General features: G+C 45.0%; 1 protein-coding gene across 15 annotated transcripts in view; it reads right to left on the reverse strand.

Annotated features, from left to right (window-relative positions):
* Window positions 1–20,892, reverse strand: part of IFT122 (intraflagellar transport 122) — a 79,189-nt gene that overhangs the window by 24,469 nt on the left and 33,828 nt on the right. For 14 of the 15 annotated variants that reach the window (XM_014838423.3, XM_070492855.1, XM_070492852.1 and 11 more), the window contains 8 exons: window positions 15,563–15,754; window positions 15,263–15,401; window positions 14,607–14,809; window positions 13,529–13,666; window positions 12,037–12,201; window positions 9,685–9,882; window positions 4,932–5,072; window positions 1,437–1,490 (listed from right to left, as the gene is read on the reverse strand). In XM_014838423.3, the coding sequence (XP_014693909.2) occupies window positions 1,437–1,490; window positions 4,932–5,072; window positions 9,685–9,882; window positions 12,037–12,201; window positions 13,529–13,666; window positions 14,607–14,809; window positions 15,263–15,401; window positions 15,563–15,754 (1,230 nt within the window). The remainder of the gene's footprint in view (window positions 1–1,436; window positions 1,491–4,931; window positions 5,073–9,684; window positions 9,883–12,036; window positions 12,202–13,528; window positions 13,667–14,606; window positions 14,810–15,262; window positions 15,402–15,562; window positions 15,755–20,892) is intronic. The other variant, XM_070492853.1, reaches the window with a different exon arrangement.

The raw sequence follows: 20,892 nt of genomic DNA on the forward strand, positions 1-20,892 counted from the left end.
TGCCCAGCTCATAGCACACTAGAAGAGACATTAAGACAGAAACTCAGTAAGTGGTCTTCACAGAGGTCAGTTACCTTTGCCTAGAGAAAAATTATGTTCCAGGGCTCCAGATTAAGACCCCTAGATCCAGACCACTTGGTTCACAAATGCTAGCCCCTGACCTTAGTAAGTGGTACTGGGCATTCCTGGTAGATGGCTCTGAATAAACCCTTCACCATGCAAGTAAGCAAACAACGGAAGATACAGACGCTCCTTACTATGGTGCTGGGGGTGGAAGTGGGTGTGGAGGGGGTACACCAGGAGCAACTTCTTAGATGGCAGCACGACCTAAAGACAGCATGAGCTTGGGAAATAGACAGAACTGGCTTTGAATTCCAAGTGAGTTTTTGTCAGTAGACTCTTGGGGATGTGACACAGCCTCTCTGAGCCTTATGTATCAAAAAGGGATAAGAACAGTATCTGCTTCATTAAGTTGTTGTGAGGATTTAAAATAGTGTACACATCGATTACGCGTGGGGCACAAAGCAGCCACTCAACAAATGGCAACTATTATTAGGCTTAGCAGGCTGTGAGCTCCTGCAGGTCTCTCTTCCTCTCAGCTCTTTGCACACTGGGCTCAGCACAAGGCTTGGCCCATGACAGGTGTTTATTATGCTGAACTGAATTGAAGGGACAAGACATTTGCTGATTTCCTCACTGCTTCCATATGGGAATTCAAATGTATCTCACCCTCCCATAGCCTCACAATAAATCTGTTCAGGAGAAAAAATATGTATGCCTTTTTACAGACAGTCAGACAGCACTAAGATACACAGGAATTAAGAATATTGTCTACCACCACCCAGCAAATGGTGCAAGTAGAACCAACCTCTTTAGCACGCCCAGCCTTCGCGGCTTTGGTGGATGAGGTTCTCATCCAAGAATGGTGGGCTGGGGAGAGGGCTCCAGAGCTCCCCAGGTGCCCGGTTCAGTCTGCATGCCTCCTTCCCCAGGTCCCATTGCTGTGGGTGGGGCCCAGATCACATGCATTTGGGAAATGTCTTCTACAATGGCACATTATTGGAGCCCTAGAGGATGGTAACTAGCTAACGAGCACAAGGATGAAAACCAGTTACTGAGAACCTGTTTAATCCTCCCAGAAACCCTGCAAGGTAGGTCTCATCCCTTTTCACAGACAAGAAACCAAAGCTCAGAGAGATTAGGAACCTACCTGCCTCACCCAGCTACCAAGTGACAGACTGTATTTCTTGCTCCCGTGTGCTGTCTCCCCCTGCATGGCATGCTCCTCCCCCACAGCAAGGTGTGGCCCGGATGCCCAGATACCAGTGGGCTCTGTTCACATGTCCTCAAGGCTCTCGCCTCCTAGAAGGGCTGCCTGTAAACCACTGACGGCAAGTCTGGGCTTTCTTGAGAACGAAAAGCATTTCATTGTTTACCTCAATGCTGTTGATGAGCTCCAAATATCGGAGGTCTTGTACTCTGGTGAAGGCCTACAGGGAAATATAATAAAAAAATAAAATCAGCTGCCTTCTGGGCTTCAAAAGTGGGTGATTGGCTGGAGGTGGGAAGTCAAGCTTTACAAAGTGAGCCAGTAAGGAGGGAAAAGAAGCAAGCATTGATTAATCACCGTCTGTTCAGGGGAGTTATACCACTCAGTGAGGTACGGCTTTATCCCTGGGATTAGTCCATACAAAGAACAGCAAAGAAGTCCTGGCTGCATCAATCACTTTGGGATTAGGTAAAACAAAACTGTGATACTGCAGACTGTGGTGGTGCCTGCTTGGAGGAATCTCTGTAAAAGGGAAGAACAAGCCAGTCTGACACTCTGAGGCAGTGGCATCAGAGCGGGAGTGGGGAAGAGGTACTGACTGAGCAGAGATTGCACGTACATCTGGGTGACTTGGACAGAAAGGAGGAGACAGCAACGCTTACTGACGGTGCATAAACACAGGGCACCCAGAGCCCATGGTACCAGCACAGAGGGAGAGGAGGAGGGGAAATCTGAGAAGGAATAAAGATGGTTTCTGGGAGGAAGGGGGAGGTAGGGAATGAATCCTTCCAAGCCCCTGGAAGGCGAGCTCTTACGTAAATCCTACAAGTGCAGCTCTTGCCTTGGACTCGCAGGAAATCCAGAGACTTTAACCCATGGGCTGCTGGAAGTTTCTAGGCAGCCTTTCTCATGCAGATTGATGTTAGCTAAGCCTCTTTTGCTACTTTCAGATTCTACAAGGGGTTTGGAGGAGCATAACCCATTCTGTCAGGCTATTTTCATGTGGGTTTATTGTCAACATTTCTACCCAGCTGAGTTTCTTTACATTGTCCTGTTTGAAATGGGTTAACACACTTCTACAGGAAGCAACAGATCCAGAAGCCCTCAGAATATGAAATACAGAACAACCCTGGCCACTTGCAGCCTCTACTTAGCTGCATGACATCTTCCATCCTAAAAAGACTTGGGGAAATGAGCAAGTCATCCGGCCTCTGGCTGCCTCACAGATGACCACAATGTGACTTCAGCTTTTCATCCCACACGGCTAGGCATCCTGTCAGGGGCTGGGACCTAGGGATGAATATGACTTGGCCCCCATTCCCTTCTGCAAATCAGGGGCCCATATGCTAAAAGGGGAGGAAGGCAGATTAAACAGACCATTAAATCTCCCTGAGCTAAGAGCTATACAAGTCTGAACTAGAAGCCCTGGAGAGCACAGACCCACTGTCTGAGCGCAGGCAGTGGCAGAAGGCAGGATTAAGTAAAGCATCACAGAGCAGGAACCTGGCAAATAGGTACTCCTAGAGAGGAATTTCCTTGAAAGGGTAAGGCAGGCATCACATGAGCAAAGGGATAGAGGGCTAAGAGCTTCGATGTTCCTCACTGGAGATCTCATAAAGCTTCTAGATCTGGGCTTCCTTAAAGCAACATTAAAGGGGCAACTTGTAATGTCTGGTAAAGTGGCAGAGAGGAAAGAACGAGCTTTCTAGGTCTCAGTCCTAGCTCTGAGACTTTCCAGCTGGGGAGCCCTGAACCAGGCTCCCAACGTCTTCTTTATGGAAAGGGGCAAGCTAGTGATGCCCTCTCCAAGGGTCTTTCTAGTTCTGCTCTGCTAGGATTCTAGGATTTGCGACTTGAGAAATTCATTTCCAAGTTCCTTCAGCCCTGACACATTCTGCAGAGTCAGGGGTGCCCTAGCTGGAGTGGTCAGAGTCACAAGGCCCATGAGTAACTTCAGCAGAGGAAGTGCAGGACAGGGAAGCATCTGCAGCTCTGCTCAGGACAGTGGTCCCAGGTGCTGAGCGGCTTTCCTCTGCCATCTAGTGGGCACACCAGTCTACCGCTGGGAATCACCTCCATGTGTGCCTGAGTGACTTGGCAAAGCAGAAAAAGCAAGCCTGGGCACTTGGGATCTGGACATAACGATCAAATTCTAGTCTATGGTCAAAATCTTGTGGCTTTAATACAGTAATTTCTGTTCTCAGGGAGCGTTTGGGGGATAACAGGACTCGGGGAGGGGGAGGTGGTTAAACAAATGAAGGGTCATTTCAGTTTTCATCCAAACATTTGCTAAGCTCCTAACAGTGCTTGGCCGTGTCGGCTGATACTAAGAGGAGGTAGATGTTTAATCCTTGGGTGTAAGGAGACGACAACCTATAGGAAGACTTTTAATTTCATTCCAGGCTAAAAACAAACAAAACATATTCGAGGGATCCTTTGTTATTCTTCATCTCTCCTGGCATTTCTGGGTGAGGCAGGAGAGGGAAGCTATGGAAATGCTTCCTTCCTCCTTTGAATTCTTAAAGGACTCTTCTATCAACACTTTTCTGACACTTAGTACACTTATAAGTGTAATTATTATATAACGATAATTTTACTTGTTTTGATAACAGCTAGCATTTATACAAACACTCTTAGCTTTAGAATCCCTTTTACAATGTGGCAGTTAAGCCTAGTGACACTGTGACAGGCAGGCACGACGGTGTCTCCCCTTAGAAATGGGAGAACTAAGGCTCTGAGAGAAGTGGCTTGCCTGGGGTCATCTAGCCTGTACATGGCAGAGCTGGTTCTCAACCAGGCTTCTGAGTTCTAGTCTGCTCTTGGTCCACTCTTTTCATGCCTAGGAGTCTTGACTCAGCATGGGGCCAGCATCACAGACCTCTGCAACTCCTTCCCTACCAGCTTAACAGCATGGGCAAAATGAGTATCGGAGTAATTGGCTGTGGGAAGGTAAAGAGGGAAGGGAGAAGTAAGGGAGAGGGGGTTGGAGGCCATTCCTTCCCCCTACCTCAGGTTCCAGATGGAAACCTAACTTAGAGACATACTGATTTTCCTAATGTGTAGAAAGGGGTGAAATATTTTCAGCCATTTCTGTTGTTTTAATAGACTGAGTCAGGAAATGACACTGTGAATCAAGGCCACGAATCATGCCATGAAGTTATGTGGGGAGTGAGAGAGCTCGACTGTCTCTTCCACTACACTTAGCAGAGTGCCAAGAAAAACAGCATTGTGTAATAAATGGCCTAACACCAATAAGTGCTTATACCAATAATAAAAGCTACCATTTACGAACTGCCTATTATGTGCCAGGCTTTTAGCTAGGTGCTTTACATAAATGATAGCTAGTAAGAGTGACAGCCAGAATCTATCAGATGGTTCTCCCGGGTCAGGCTTTACAGGCATTATTGCATTAGATACTTACAACTTTGTGAGAATGGGGCCAATCATCACCCTAATTTTACAAACGAGCAACCTTAGAAAGGCTGTTGCCTGCCCAGACTTACGGTTAGGAGGTGTCTGAGCTGAGATCTGCACCCAGGTCAGTCTAACTCCAGAGCACTAGAGCCTGTGTCTGCCTCTCCACATGTCACCTGGACCCCCTTCTGTCCTTCAACGGACCCTCTAAGGACCAGATTCCAGCTCATGCTGTCTAGATGCTTACCTTCTTTGCTGTTTCGAATTCTAATCCTTCTAAAGCTTCCATGGCCAGCTCACGCCAATCAGTGTCTGTCACACCCAAGCAAGCAATTTGGTAGGCTTCTTTAAACATTTTCCTATCCAAGTACTGGTACATCGGAGCAGACTGCAGGATTTCATCAAAAGGAAAGAAGATTGCTTTCAGAGTAATAGAAAGAGTCAGATTCATACAAAGCCTGACTCCAGACGTGTGCACCAACTTAATTACAAATGGCTGCAGAGCAACACTATAATGTGTCATCAGCACCCTTCTCAGCAGCACCCTAGCCCACCCTACGTGCCTTCCTTTCTGCCACCTCCTTTCAGAGCCCAACCATTGTGCTCAGCAGCACAAACTTCCTGCCCATCCTCCCCTCCACCTCCAGTCCTGCCTTACCACAAGATGTCACCCTCATCTGGAATAGCTTTGCCCCTCCTCACCCTCTGGAAAGTACCTATTTGGCTTTCAAGTCACTGTGAAAATGTCATCTCTTCTGGAAAGTCTTTGCTGACCCCTCAAGGAAAAGAGTCTGAGTTTCCTTTGCCCTTTGTCCAGATCTCAGATTGTGTTGTAATTACAAGCCTGTCTCCCCTGCAAGGCTGTGCACAGCCTGAGGGCAGCAGTGGGGTTGTAGTAACCCTCCTCAGCAGGTCCTCGGTCTACTTGCTGGGGGAATGAACTTTACTGTGAGGAAGGGGTCTGGAATGGCCTCTTACAAAGAGAGCAGAGAAACCCTACCCCAAGAAAGGTAAGAGATTTGCTCCAGGTTACCCAGGAAGGCTCTAGACACACCTCTCCTAGTTCTCTGGTGCTGGAAACCTTCCTACCATCCCTCCTTCCTGATGGGGCTGCCTCGCTGTGTGTGACACCTGTGAACGGTTCCTAATAACTTCTCTTCTTAGGTTTACACAGTGCTTTTGGATCTGTCCTCAAAGCCCTGTGTCATAGGTATTATCACTCCCTGATTATAGCCCAGGAGGCTGACACTCAGAGAGGGCAACTGACTGATCTGAGGACACAGAAGTGGCATATGGAAGACCTGGGGCTGGAGCTCGGGGTGACCTGACTCCAGGTTCTAGGCTCCTTCCTGCCTCTGGATGTGTATGTGTGCGTGTGAGTGAGTGTGTGTGTGCACACACGAGAACAAGTCTGAGCTAGGCCTGGGTGTCTTTAATAACTAAAGGACTTGCCCATGTTTGAGGCTGGCCTGTGAGCTGAAGGGAAGTGCACCTCCTGGATTCCTGGGCAGTGGAGATCAGTGAGCCAGGACCCCATGCTAATGGTTCCCAAATGTAGAGCCGGAAGTGCTGTCTTCTCCATTTGGGGCCTCTATCTTTGAAATTTCCCGTCTCCTTTTTTAGCTTTGGAGTTGAAGGAAATTTTTTTCTTTTTAAGCCATTTTACCCTCTGACAGCAAGATGTGGCTGCTTCTGAGTGCTGATCTTTTCTACCATATGTGCCACCCCATCCACCTTCCCTCCTCTCAGCGGGGCAGCAGGGTATGGACTGGGGAGCAGTTGAGCTAGAACCCTAGGCCTGGGTCAGACACATCACGGCTGTGTGATTTTTTAGCTAACCTGATTAACTTCTGTTTAGATGCCCTGCCCAGCTCACAGGCTACCAAGGGCAAACAAGAGAAGTGCTTTGAAAGCGATAAAGTGAGAGCAAAAAGTGAGCATGCCCATTACTGCCTCTTTATTTTCTCAGCACCAGTTCATCATCATCTCCCGAACTCTCCAGATTTGTTCCCACCCCGACCTTTCTCTGTTTGAAACACCCTTGCTGCTCCTTTCTGCCTTCCCAGACCTTTCAGGGCTCAGATTAGGTGTCACCACCTCCTGGAAGCTTTCTCAAACTCCCCATGCACAATGAGCTTTCCTTTCTAAACTCCTTTAGTGAGCATCTTCCATTCCAATTTAGTTGTTTTGTAGTGTTTACTATTTTAAGATGGTTAATAATAATAGGAATTGGGCTAGACAAAACCAGAAAGATGGGTATATTTAATCCCACTGCATTACACTCCAGAGAGTGAAAGGAAGTGTTTGAGGTCATAGCTGGTTTAGACTGACTGGTGCTGGAAACCTTCCTACCATCCCTCCTTCCAGATGGGGCTGCCTCACTGTGTGTGACACCTGTGAACGGTTCCTAAGCCAGAACTCAAAGCCAGTGCTCCTTCCCCTGAACTGTACAATTTCTTGCCATGCTGAATGCCCCAGGAAGGTGGGACAGAGACTCAGACAGGCACATCAGAATTGAGCATACAATGAATGGTTAACATTTGGGCTTGCTTGGGAAGCGCAATCGGAGAGTGGGAGTTTTAAAAATATCCTAACTGAACAAATGCCCTCTGAGCTCCACTTTATCTCACTGTTGCATTCCAAGCATGAAGTCACCACCCACCCTGAGAAGCCTGAACTAGAGCTTGCTGGCCTACTTGGCAGCCCTGACAAACCAGTTCTTGCACAAGATGATGTAAATTTCGAAAGGAAACCAGAAATCCCCAGAGTGTGTATGATGCTTTCTCCCTCCTCTCTAGGCGAAAACCACGGGATGGCTGGAGGCAGAGGCGACAGATAAATAGCCTTTGTCTTGAGTCTGTCTTTCCTAACCCTTGGCAGTTCTGACCTGCTGCATCAGCAGGATGGCCCTGGGGGGGCTCTGGCTTCTGAATCTTAAGGGCTTGGCAGAGGGAGCCCCAGGCCACCCCTTCGGCTCCTCTTGGCTGGCGAAAGCCAAGGAACAGCAAACTGTATTTATCTTTGAGGTCAGGATGGCAGTCTTGGGGGAAGAACTTCCAATCAGCACAGCTGGTTTGGCACGATGGGGGAGGACTGGGTTTCTGGTGGATGTGGTACATGGGTGTGGGATGGGGAGCAGATGAGGACTGCAGGGAAACAGTCCAGCAGGCGTTGTTCTTGCCTCTCCTCCTGCCGCCACTTCTACCCACTTTTCTCCCTTCTTTCTCTGGCTTTTTTTCTCTTTCCTTTTCCTCAGATCTGAATTCCACTAACATTTATTGAATAATTGCTCTGTGTCAGACACTAATAATTCTTGCAGCAATGAAGAACAAGGATATCATCAATTTAGAGGAGGAAGGGGACTCCAGCCCCATTCTTTACAAGCCAAGCCAGGGACAGTGAGTGAAGGCAAGGTGCGTGGAGGGAATGTAGATTGATGTAATATAGCTGAAGGGCAATCTGGAAAAGTCTAAAAATCTTTCAAATGTACATAGCCTTTGACCCAGCAATTTCACTTCTAGGAGTTTATACCAAGGAGCTAAGCTGGGATAGGTTGAAAGACTTAGCTAGAAAGATGCCCACTATCTACAACAGCAAAAAAGCTGTAAACAGCATAAATGTCCAACAATAGGTCCTGGTTGAGTAACTTGTGGAACATCCATGTGACAGAATAAAAAGCAATTACAAACAATGCCGGGGGTAGGGGAACAGGGTGAGGGGTGTGCTTATAATAAAAGGGCAACCCAACACTGGGGATCTTGTAGGTTGGTGGTGGATACATGAACCTACACAGATGATAAATTTGTACTGTAATTTTGCAAATTGTTACCAATGGGGGAAACTTGGCAAGTTGTGCAACAGATCTCTGTATGATTTCTTACAACTATATGTGAATCTACAACCATCTTAGTAATTAAAAATTCTAGAGAAGTACATTTATTGACATGGAGCCATGTTTCCAGTACATTGCTGAGTGAAAAAGCCAGACTGCTAGTTGATAGCCAATAATTCATACAAAGTAATATGTAAATGTTAGGTTAAATTAGAAGATGGTAATGAAGGTGATTAAAAGTCTCTCTCTTATTTATGATCCACATTCAGTAAAGTACAGTAGATCTGAAGTTTCATCTACAGGAGCAATACTTATAGATAAAATCACAAAACAATATTTATGATGACTACACTTTTGTTTAAAATGTTTATATAAAACCATAGACTCAAATTGTATACTATGCATAGAAAAGGTCTGGGTAGATATATTTCAAAATCTTTAAGACTGATTCTTTCTTGAGGATGGGATTCTGAGGGCTAGTCTCTCCTAGGTGCTCGTCTGCATTTTGTGAGAGTTCCACAGTGGGCACGATGCACCTTGGAGCAGACAGCAGCTGGGACAGCTGTGATTAGGCCAGCCCTGACTAAGGTTGTCAATCTCTGTCCTCCTGTCTATGTTCCTGCCCTCCTCCATTCCAAAGCTCCAGACTACAGTCCCTCATTTCTGCTCTGGCCTCCTCCTAGTTTGAAGGATTTGTACAGATAGTCCCATGCTCCCTTTTTGGCTCACAGACCTCAGCCCCCACACCCCATCTCACTCAGATTCTCTTTCTCTCACACATGCCACCCACCTCATGCACCTGTGCAGACACTCTGCTGGACTTCCAGCTTTGCTGGCTTGCTTCACTCTGTGCCCACCACAGCTGTCAGTGAAACACACTCTGTCTGCTGACAGACAACCCTGCATACCCCTCCCCATCCCTACCAAGGAAGAGGGATCAGAAAGAAATGCAGGCTCAGTGAGGTTGAGCTGTCTGCCCAAAGACACACAGGTTGCATGGGGTAGAGACAGGGTTTCAGGTTCAAATCCAGAGTGCCTTCCATGACAACACAGCTGCCACTCTTGTCTCTCTTCCTTCTCTCCTCGCCAAAGCACCAGTGAGGGGCCTAGCTTTCCTGGTTTTGTCTGCCCTGCCCCTGCTTAGAGCTGGCTCGTGCCCCCAGGTTACCTGCGGCACCTCCACGGCCGACATGGAGAAGACATGGAGGCAGAAGATCTTGGAGCCGTTGTAGCCGACCACGAAGCCCTGCAGCTTCTGCTGGTGCACGGGGAAGGTGCCGGCTTTGATGTTGAGGTAGCCTCCTCCTGAGAAACAGAGCATGTCCTCACACTGGGTGTTCCAGGCCACGCTGTTGGCATTCGGTTCCTGAGGGACAGGCATGGTGAGGATCCTGTGACAACCACCCTGGGCTTTGGCACCATTCCCACATTCAGTCAAGTACCCTTTTTAAAACCTGGGTTAAGCTAAATTGCTAACAGTGGGATGGAGGGAAAGGGAGGAAAAGGGAATCAGAAGAAATGGAGAGAGGCATAGAGGCAAGCTCTTCTGTGGATTTGTGTATGTTGGAATTTTTTAATAAGCAAGCGTTACTTTTGAAAAAGAATATTATCTCCAAATATTAATCACTACATAATACATAAGAAAATCAGCAAAGTGAATTCTACTTCTGTTAAACAATGAGTATTCATAGCTATGCATTGAAGAAGGTGTAAAGGGACATATCCCAAAGAATTAACAGTGATTGTTTTGGGGTGGCTAGAATTGTGGGTGCTTTTATTTTCTACGTTTTTTGTTTGTCTGAAATTTTCTTTTAGTCATGAACATCTACTGTGTTTTATAATAAGAAAAAGAACAGTGAGTTATTTTTAAAATTAGAAAATAATATATTGTCTCTGCATTTATAATCCACACACTGTAAAAAGCCACCCTGGGAGGCAGGCACCCCTGCCCACCTCCTCCCAGTTTTCTGCGTGGCTCTGAGCCCCGGGACCAGCAGATGTTCATACCTCCCTGCCTAGAATCTTTTACAATATCTGAATCTCTTATAATGAGCATGTATTCCTCTTATAATGAGGAAAAAAAATACAGCTCTTTTCATGTAAAGAGGGCAGGGGCAGTAGAGAGGAGAAAAAGCTGAGAATACTTATGTCTCCTGGCCAAGTCTGAGAATTACCTCCCTGAGCCCACTACAGAACCCTCACTGGGGACTGGGAAGGACACCCCCCTTCCCTTCCTATATGAGTCTAGGCTAAGACACAGAGTCACAACTGGGGCAGCTAATCTACCTTCAGGCATGGTGTTGAGGTAGGGCAGAAGAGAAGGAACATGGAGGGCCCTATTTTGTGCCAGCCACTGAGCAAGGCACTAATGGTATCTTGTTTAGTCCTGTAGCAATTCTGAGAGGGGGTAATTGTCAGTTCCATTTTAGAGGTAAGGAGAAATTGAGGCTCAGAGAAGTTCACTAACTTGCTCAAGATCACACAGTAAGTAATGAAGGCAGGACTGGAGCCCAGGTCTGTCTGAAGGCAAAGCCCATGCTCTTTCACCTAAACCACTCTACCTTCCCAGTGATGTGAGTGAGTGGTTATCAACTGAGCCAGTTGCAGCCTTGGGCTTCTGGTAGCCAGGTAGTCCTTTCCAAATGACCAAGGTACCTCCCTACTCTAGCACCCCTCCGCCCTGCTGATTCTGCTGGTGAGGACAAGGGGGAACCCTGGTAAGGGAACCTCAATCTTCCCACAATATTGGGAAACCTGTAGTGGCCAAGGGAGCCGGTCAGGGGAGGTTTCAGCTTTGGGAGGCACTCACTTCAGGAAAATGGGCCCTGACCACTTACAAAGCCCTAAACAGGCAGAGAGCAGTGCTGAGTCCAGTAGAAAGCTGGCCAGGTGCTGGGCACAGAGCCTTTGGGCTCTCTCCAGTGACACACTTCCCACTTCCTCCAGCCACAGGACCAAGTGGTGTGCAAACAACGCCTGTCCCCCCAAACAGTTCACATTTTGCTGGCTCTTATAGCATCCTTGTGAAATAAGTAGAAGGGAGGGCTTCCACTCATCTTTTCCCTTCTCTGAAATGACAAAACTGGTCCTGTTTCCTTACTGTATCTTAGGTCATGCACAGATATAGGCAAGCCCCCAGTAGCTGAGAAGCAGACTTTTTCAAAATCATCATCACATTAACCCATGCACAGAGAGCCTGCAACATACCCCACTTAGATTTATTATTATTTATTTATTGCTCACAGTAACCTTGTAAGGTGTTACTTGCCCATCTTACCTTCGAGGAAACCAAAGTTCAAAGAGGCTTACCCAGCTCCTGCAGCTCGTGTGTGGGAGGGTCCGCCTATGCCCAGGGGCCTCTCAGATTCTGCACCCCTGCTCTGCCCCTACACCCTACATCTCACTGCTCCTCCCAGAGACCCACCTGGGAGCCAGAGTGTGAGCCCTTCCTGCAGGGACAGAAGCTAGAAGAGGGTCTCTAATCAAAAGACCATGTCCTGGGCATTCTCTGAGACTTCACCTGAAAAAGCAATTCCTTGGTGTGGATGTCATACACCAGGCATGTGTCGTTTTCATCCACCACAGCCAGTTTGTTGCGGGAGGCACTCATGTCCAAGCAGCGCACAGCTGTGGCCTGCTTCAGCAGGACGATTGCAAAGAGATTGTCCACAAAAATCTTCAGGATCTGGCAAAATTTCAGAGAAAAAGTGTGAGTCACCATGGCAACAAGACCCTGGAACACCGCCAGGCTGTTGGAATCCCATGTGTTCTACAAGAACAACTCCCACCAACTTCACCAGAGGCTCCGTGCAGAGAAGAGGACTCATCGAAAGAAAAGGCGTGGAGGTTCAGCTTTAGGAGACCAGAAGTGTGATTCATCAGAGCTCCCCAAAGTAATGACAGGCTCCAAGACACGACAATTTCTGCTTGAGTGGGGGTTTATTATCATTACCCACACTAAACCATCTAGCAAGATTCGAGTCACAAACTAACATAGAAAGAGGCTACTGTAAAAACTGACAAGACATCTGGTATAACCAGAGCAAAACATGATGATGGTGATGGTGACAGTTATCAGTTATTGACTGTTTTTGACAACCCTGTAAAACATGTGGTATTACCCTCATTTATAAAACCTGAGCCTCAGAGGGGTGAAACGACTTTCCCAGAGTCACACAGCTAGTGAGTACCTAAGCACGAACATGACCCCAGGTTGACTTGCCCCCAAAGCCATGCTCTCAGGCCGTACACTGGAAGTGACAGCTGACTAGGAGAAAGAAGCGGGCTTTCTTCTCTTTGGTGTTGCTACTCTATGGCCCCTTCTAATCTCATCCTCCATGACATCCCTCTCCAGAATAGGCCTGACAAGCCTCAGCCACAGGCCATCTGCTAGACAGCTTGGCTCTCAGGCTAAGGCAGTTATATTTTCACTTTCAAATTTCCATGTAGCCCACTTAGAATTCTTATTTTTCACAAAGAACACACACACACACACACACACACACATCTGTTTAACTTTGTGTAATCTAGATTTTGCACATCTATTTGAGCAAAGGACTCATTTTTCTTATAACATCTAGTAGTAGCCTGAGGACCTGAAGCCTCTAAGTCACAAGCTAGAACACGCTGCCTGAATCCATTCACTGTCCTGCTAGGGATCTGACCTAAGGAATGATCTCTGCCCCCATCTCTAGCAAGTCACTGAAACTGCATCTCCATCAAATCTCCCATCTTCTGGGTGACCCTAAACCCACTAATCCACTCTACGGGCAGCCCAGAAGCTATAGCACGAACTCTGCCAGAATGCCGCAGGCTGTGAGTCTGAGGACCACTGCACTTTTGGCCTACAGCTGTCCTCAAAAAATGAAACTCTGGGCTGCCCTCCATTGTGCCCATAGCGGGGGGATGACACTTTTCCTGCCCTGGGAACTCATCCAGGGTCATAATCAGTCTGGTTGCCTGTGTCTGCATGCAGATAATCAGCCTGATGGGAGACACGAGGGAGCGCTCACCTGTCCATTCTTCAGGCCCACTAACAGACCTTCCCTTCCTGGAGGGCCACCAATCACCTTGATGTAGCGAATGAGCGACTCCATCTGCCACTCCCGCTCCTTCACTCCACTGAAGGACAGGCACTGCAGCCGTTTCTCCTAGAAAGCAAACCCAGCTCTGCATGGACACTCAACAACAGGATAAGTGTTCCCAGGCCTCTTAAAGGGGTCTTCCTTCACCTGAGGGATGACCAACACCTATTCATTCAGTATATATCCAACTCCACCTAGTCTCCATGACCGGCACCATCAATCCTTCACACAAGTCTTCCTCATGGAGCCCAGCTCAGCCTCAGATCTTCTATGCAGACCTCAGGCAGCCACAGGAGAGGCAGCACCCAAAAGCACACCTATCTGGCACACCTATCCCACAACCTGTGGCACCCCTAAACTGCTTGAAGTTCTAGACTTTGAGAAAGAGTTTAAGAATATTTTACATTACAGAGATCTCTAAAGGATTTGTTCCACTTTATCACTTCCAATAGGCCTAGTTTCATGAAACCAAATCCACCTCTACTTTCAAGAAAGATGCTGAGCTGGCCTTCTTTCAGTCTTTCTAAATTCTCTTGGCATTGCCCTAGACATTTTCTAGGAAGCTTTAAGTTGAGAAAATTTTTTCTACGAAAAAAATCTCTCAGGAAGTAAAACTTCCTTTACTATTTTTGAGTTGATATCATAAATTTATTTGTTGTTTAACTGAAAGATATATCCATTTTTATGCATATGTTTACCAAAAAAAATCGATCTTTATTTTGTGGGATATCAATTTATGCTATAAGTCATTAAAATATATATAATTCCAGTATAACAAAGTGTTTTGCAATACAAAAACGTATTTTCCAGTTTATGGTACATGACTTTCTAGTAGAGTCTGAATCACCTAGATATCAATAAAACAAAAGCAATCAACAGCCACTGAGTTTGATGGAAAGGGACTTGTTTCCTAGTGAACAATTTTAAAACCATGAGCTGGGTACCTTATCCTTGGGAGAATCATGAAGTGTATTCAGCCCAACACCTACAACCTGCGGCTGCCCACCTGGCAGAGGATGATGTGGTCAGCACACACCACCAAGAGGTTGCATTCGAACTTCTTGACAATCTTCTCCTTCACTCTGTAATGCATGTCTGACGAGTCATCTGAATACAACTCATAGATAAGGATTTTCTCTGGCAGTTGGATAGCTAATCGATTTTTGTAGATGGCAATTTTCTTGACAAGCTCTTTGCATTTAATCCGAACTGTCAAAGAAAAAAAAAAATCCAGGTCTAGCCAGAGGTGGTTAAGTTAGGTAGAAGGCAGAGAAATTAAAAGCTAAAGGAGATACTCTCATCAAAAAAAAGAAGACTGGCAACAGATATTAGCTCAGGTGCCAATCCTTAAAAAAAAAAAAAGACCCTTGCAGGTCAGCCAGCCTGGCTCTGACTTTTTAAACATTATCTTTCCTTAGTCAGGGACTCCATGTTCCCCTTGCAATTATCTGAAAAATTTTGTGAGTCTGTGCATTTTGTTTTTGGAGATAGGGTTTATTGCTTTCACTGGATTCTCAGAGACATCTACCTCCTCCCCTCACCCCTCCACACAAAAAAACCAAGAACCAGTGGTCCAATGTGTTTCTAAAAGACCAAGGAGAAACATTGCCTATCATTTCACTTGTCCTGTGAGCAACCCTTCCAACCTCACTTGCCTCTTACCTTTCTGCTCGGTGATCAGGTGTTGCACGATGACATCAGTCATGCTATCCCTGTAGGCATACCGGTCCTTGTAGAGCCCATGGACTGTGCTGAAAATAAGCTGGTAGAAGGAAATGGTGCCATCCTGGCAGCCTACCACCTGTAGGGAAAGAGAGTTGGCAATTTCCAGCTCTCTGTGGATAAAGAGTCTACCCACCCATTTGTCAGGAACAAACATCAATGATCCAACTTGGCTAAACACGGCTGATATTCAGTGCCCACTCAGGCAATGGCCTAACAGGATGAACTTCCTCTTCTTACCACATAGTTGGAATCAGGTTTTACTTTACACGTCCACACCCAGGAGTTCTGCTCCCCAACAGTTCCAAGCCGCACTCCATCCTTGGTGAAAAGGGACACTTGCTTGTCTGATCCCCCCAACAAAATGTACTCCCCTTTAGTAAAGTAGCTGATGCAGCAGGGGTCAAAGTTCAGTGACCGATCCCTTCCAATCTGAGGAAAGAGAAGACACACCAAGGGAAAAACCAGTTCTGTATTCATAATAATCACAATATAATTAGGGGCTTTTCCAACTGATTTTAATGGGGAGAGTTGGGAAGACAGGGGAGAGCTGGTCAGCCTCATCTCCTATGTGATTCCATGGTAAACACAAGCCAGCCTCCTCTGGAGCATCCTCCACCACTAGAGTCAGTAGCACCTCCCCTAGTCCCACCTAACTGCTCCAGGAGTGTGTTTTAGCTCCTCAGCCAATCCGTACCCAGGGATGGTCTTTTCCCATAGGCCTTCCTCTGCACATAGTCCTTGCTAGGGTTCAATGGTTCCCACCAGCTTCTTTTTTTTAGTATTTCATAAAACTAAATTTACTCAGTTTAAAAAACTGTCCTTTACTCTGAAACTACATCCATCTTACTTCTCATTATAACAATCTTATTGAGGTATAATTCTCATACTATACAATTCACCAATTTAAAGCGTACAACTCATTGGCTTTTAATATATTTGGAGTTGTGCAACCATCAGCATTAATTCCAGAACATTTCCATCACCCCAATAAGAAACCACAGACCTTAGTAGTCAATCCCAATTCCCCCCTCTTTCCATCCCCTTACAATCACCAATCTACTTTCTGTATTTATGGATTTGCATATTTTGGATATTTTATATAAATGGCATCATACAATATGTAGCCTTTTGTGACTGATTCATCCATGTTGTAGCATGTATCGGTACTTCATTCCTTTTCATTGCCGAATAATATTCCATTACATGGATACACATTTTATTTATGTATTCATCAGTTGATGGCCCTTTCTACTTTTTGGCTACTATGAATAATGGTGCTATGAATATTTGTGTACAAGTTTTTGTGTGGACATATGTTTTCATCTTTCTTGGATATATATTCCTATGAGTGGAATTGCTGGGTCATATGGTAACTTTATGTTTAACCTTTTGAGGAACAGCCAGCCTTTTTCGAAGTTGACTATACAATTTTATAATTGTACAGTAGTGCATAAGGGTTCCAATTTTTCCATCCTAGTGGGTCTGAAGTGGTATTTCATTGTGATTTTGACTTGCATTTCTCTGGTGTCTAATGATGTTGAGCATCTTTTCTTGTGCCTATTGGCCACATGTTTATCTTATTTGGACAAATGTCTATTCAGATCCTTTTTTCATTTTTTAATTCGATTGCCTTTTTATTACTGAGTTGCAAGAGTTCTTTATACATTCTAGATACAAGTTCCTAATCAGATATATGATTTATAAAAATTTTCTCCCATTCTGTGAGTTGTCTTTTCACTTTTGATGGTGTTCCCTCAGCTTTTAGGATGAAGGTCAAGCTCCTGAGCTTACCTCCCAATATCTTTCTCTCAGCCAAAATGAACTTCTTATAGTTTCCCTAGTGGACCATGCGCTTTCAGGCCTCCATGTCCTCACAGGTGCTATCCTCCACACCACCCTAGCCCTGGCCAGGGGTGCCGTCTCCCTCTCCTTCTTTGCCAGGTGTCAGCTCCTCCAGGAAACATCCTCCAATCTCCCAGCCACACCCAAGGCCTGATTTAATCCCCCCTCCCATGTGCTCCCATGGCCCCTGTGCTTGCCTCTCCCACAGCACTGGTCTGTAGTGACAGGTTTAATTTGATGCCCTCCACCCCAAACCCCAAGTTCCTTATTGGAGTTTTTTGCTGCCTCTGAGGGTACCTTTGTGAATAAAAAGACTATTTATGTTTACCATTATTAAACTAGTAGTTTATTAAAGAAATAACTCTAAAAACTGGGTTTTTCCTTAAGTTTTTAAGTTCCATTTCTAAGACTGGTAAAAGTAAACAACCAATTGAAAAGGGGCCTTTGAGTAATGTTTACTGAATTAAATTGTGAACAGACCAAAAAAATCCCTCAGTCAGCCTCATTTACAACTTAGTTAATTCCCCTAAACTAACTTAAACTGCGATTATTAATTTAACATATTCATTTTCCTTTTTAAGGCTTTCAAATGCCTAACAACCAAAACTTTCCCTAGTACTTGTATAATGGTAGTAAATCTAATAAGAAAAATAAAAAATCCTATGAGTCATGACATGGAAGTCTTGCAGCTTCTGGTAATAGCTCACTAGTTCCCACTGGACCAATTCTCCTGCAAGTAACAACCATAAACTCTGCATCAACTATAAATTACAAACACTTGAAGGCACTGGAGAGCAACCAGAAGCAGACAGAAATGGAAGATACAGGTGCATTTGAAAGAAAGGAATGGCATTAGGTGAGTCTCTCATTTTTTAAGGTTCTTTTTTTGCCTGAGGGCAGGCCCCAGCAGCATCCTGCTGAATGAGCACAGAATTCGGAGTGACCACATAAGCTTGAAAGTGAGGTGGGAAATCCCAGAAAAGAGACAGATGCAGAGGGGGAGCCTAAATTCTGTACATACACTCTGCTGAATATCTGGAACCCCTTGAACTACACATGTGTGGGGCAGATGCCAAGCAGCCTAGCAAAGCTTAAGAACTGAACAGAGACTTAAGCTGCTGCCCACACTGGAAAGATGGAGTTTGAATGCTGAGTCCAGCAAAGTTAACTACCTGCTTTAAAAAAAGCCAACTACACAAAAATCTTCAGAGAAACATGACAGAAGTGAGTCCCTATGATATATCATTCACAATGTGTAGAATATAACCCCAAATTCCAAAAAGCAGAAAAATGTGAACCATATTCAAGAGAAAAGACAATCAATAGAGACTGATCCCAAGATGATCCAGATGTTGAAATTAGCAGATTAGAATTTAAAAATAGCTAGTTTAACTATGGTCAAGAATCTAAAGGAAAATATATTTGTAATAAATGAACAAATAGGAAAAAAGAACCAAATGTAAATTCTGGAACTGAAAATGCAACAAGTGAAACAAAAATTCACTGGATGAGCTTAACAGAAATATTACAAATGACAGAAAAGTCAGTGAAGTTGAAGACTGAGCAATAGAAATCCGCCAATCTGAAGATCAGAGAAACAAAAAAAAAATTAAGAGATGCTTTTCTTGAGTGACGTCAGCATCACGGTGGGGTGAACTTGCCTAGGATTCTCTCCCCTCCAACATACGACGAAAACGGACATCCATACTCCAGCAGAGGACATCCTAACACAACACCAAAATGTTGGAGAGACACGCAGCCATACCATGGAGGGCGGAGAGGCTGGGGCCCCCCTCAGAGGAGCTGGAACGGGGTAAGAGAGAACTTCATCCTCTCCCCTAAAGACTGCAATCCGTGACCGTGGGAGGCTCTGAGAGGGAAGGAATAGGGGAGAGGACGTTTGTTCGTGGGAACATCAAGGACCCCTGAGGACCCAGGCAACCTAGAGGGAAGCCCTCTACTGGGGCGAGAGCTTTCGTAGGAGGGTGACCTTGTCAAGCCAACACCCCAGGAGAGCAGATAGTGAGAGCAGAGTGAGAAAGCCCAGAGTGCGTGTAGGAGAAAGTGCTCCTCCTCCAACCTGCCCCGTGCTGGCTCTACTGCCTGGTATCTCAGCTGAAGGCAGAGGGCTCAGAATACGCTGCTCTTGACCCACACCCAGTGGTGATAGGTGGTAACTGCAACCAAATAATAACAGGATGCATAAGATCCAAGCCACCCCTTCTAGCAATATCAAAAATTATATCAAATCTCCAGACCAGAGAGAAAACAACAAGTACCTAGAATTCAGTCCTGAGGACACAGAAATATGTAATCTAAATGATAATGAATTTAAAATGGCTATCATCAAAAAACTCAATGAGGTAAAAGAGAATGTAGAGAAACAATTCAACAAGTTCAGGAGCTACTGCACAAAAGAGACTGAAACTATAAAGAAGAATCAATCAGAAATATTAGAGACAAAAGACACAATGGAAGAGATAAAACAGAATACAGATTCCCTGAAAGCTCGAGTAGACATCAGTGAGGAGTGTATCAGCATAATCAAGGATAGACATGTTGAAACGCTCCACACAGACGAGAAGAGAGAATTAAGACTAAAAAGAAATGAAGAAAGTCTCCAAGAAATATCTGACTCAATTAGGAAATGCAACATAAAAATTATAGGTATTCAAGAAGAAGAGAAGGAGAATGGAGCAGAAAGCATGTTCAAAGAAATAATAGCAGAGAACTTCCCAAACCTAGGGAAAAAGAGGGAAATCCATGTGGAAGAAGCTTCCAGATCTCCTACATATGTCAATGTAAAAAGACCGACTGCAAGGCATATAGTAGTAAAACTGGCAAAAATGAACGACAAAGAAAGAATACTAAGGGCAGCAAGGCAGAAGAAAATAACCTAGAAAGGAACCCCTATCAGGCTTTCAGAGGAGTTCTCGGCAGAAACCTTACAAGCTAGGAGAGAAAGGAATGACACATTCAAATCTTTTAAAAGACAAAAATTTTCAGCCAAGAATACTCTATACAGCAAAAATATCCTTCAGATATGATGGAGAAATAAAAACTTTCCCAGACAAACAAAAGGTAAGGGACTTCGTAGCCACAAACTGCCCCCCACACCAAGAAATCCTCAAGAAGGCCCTCATACCTGAAAAAAAAAAAGCAGACAAAAGGGTCACAAAGCACGGAGTAAGGAGATAAATAGGTAGACAGAATCAGAATAGGATAGCAAATACTCAAGTATAGCATTAAAGATAAAAGGAAGGAAAACACCAAAAACAAAGGAAATCTTGTCATTTTTAACCATAAACTCACAACACAAGATGGAATAAGATGTGAGAAAAACAACTTAGGAGAGGAGGAGGCAAGGGACTACATTGGTTTAGACTAAGGAAATAAGAGGCCATCAGAAAATGGACTATCTTATACATGAGATTCTGAATACAAAACTCATGGTAACCACTAAACAAAAAAGCAGAACACAGACACAAAGAATAAATAAGGAGAAAACAAATAAACACATCATAAAAAACTACATAATTCAATGGGGTGACCAAAACACACAGGACGAGAAACAAAGGAAATGCAGGAGAACCAGAAAACAAGTGATAAAATGACAGCATCATATATCATATATCAATAATCACCCTAAACGTAAATGGATTGAATTCTCCAATAAAAAGACACAGGGTGGCAAGATGGATTAAAGAACAAGATCCAACACTGTG

The sequence above is a fragment of the Equus asinus genome, chromosome 21 (genome assembly GCF_041296235.1).
Source record: "Equus asinus isolate D_3611 breed Donkey chromosome 21, EquAss-T2T_v2, whole genome shotgun sequence".
Classification (NCBI taxonomy): domain Eukaryota; kingdom Metazoa; phylum Chordata; class Mammalia; order Perissodactyla; family Equidae; genus Equus; species Equus asinus.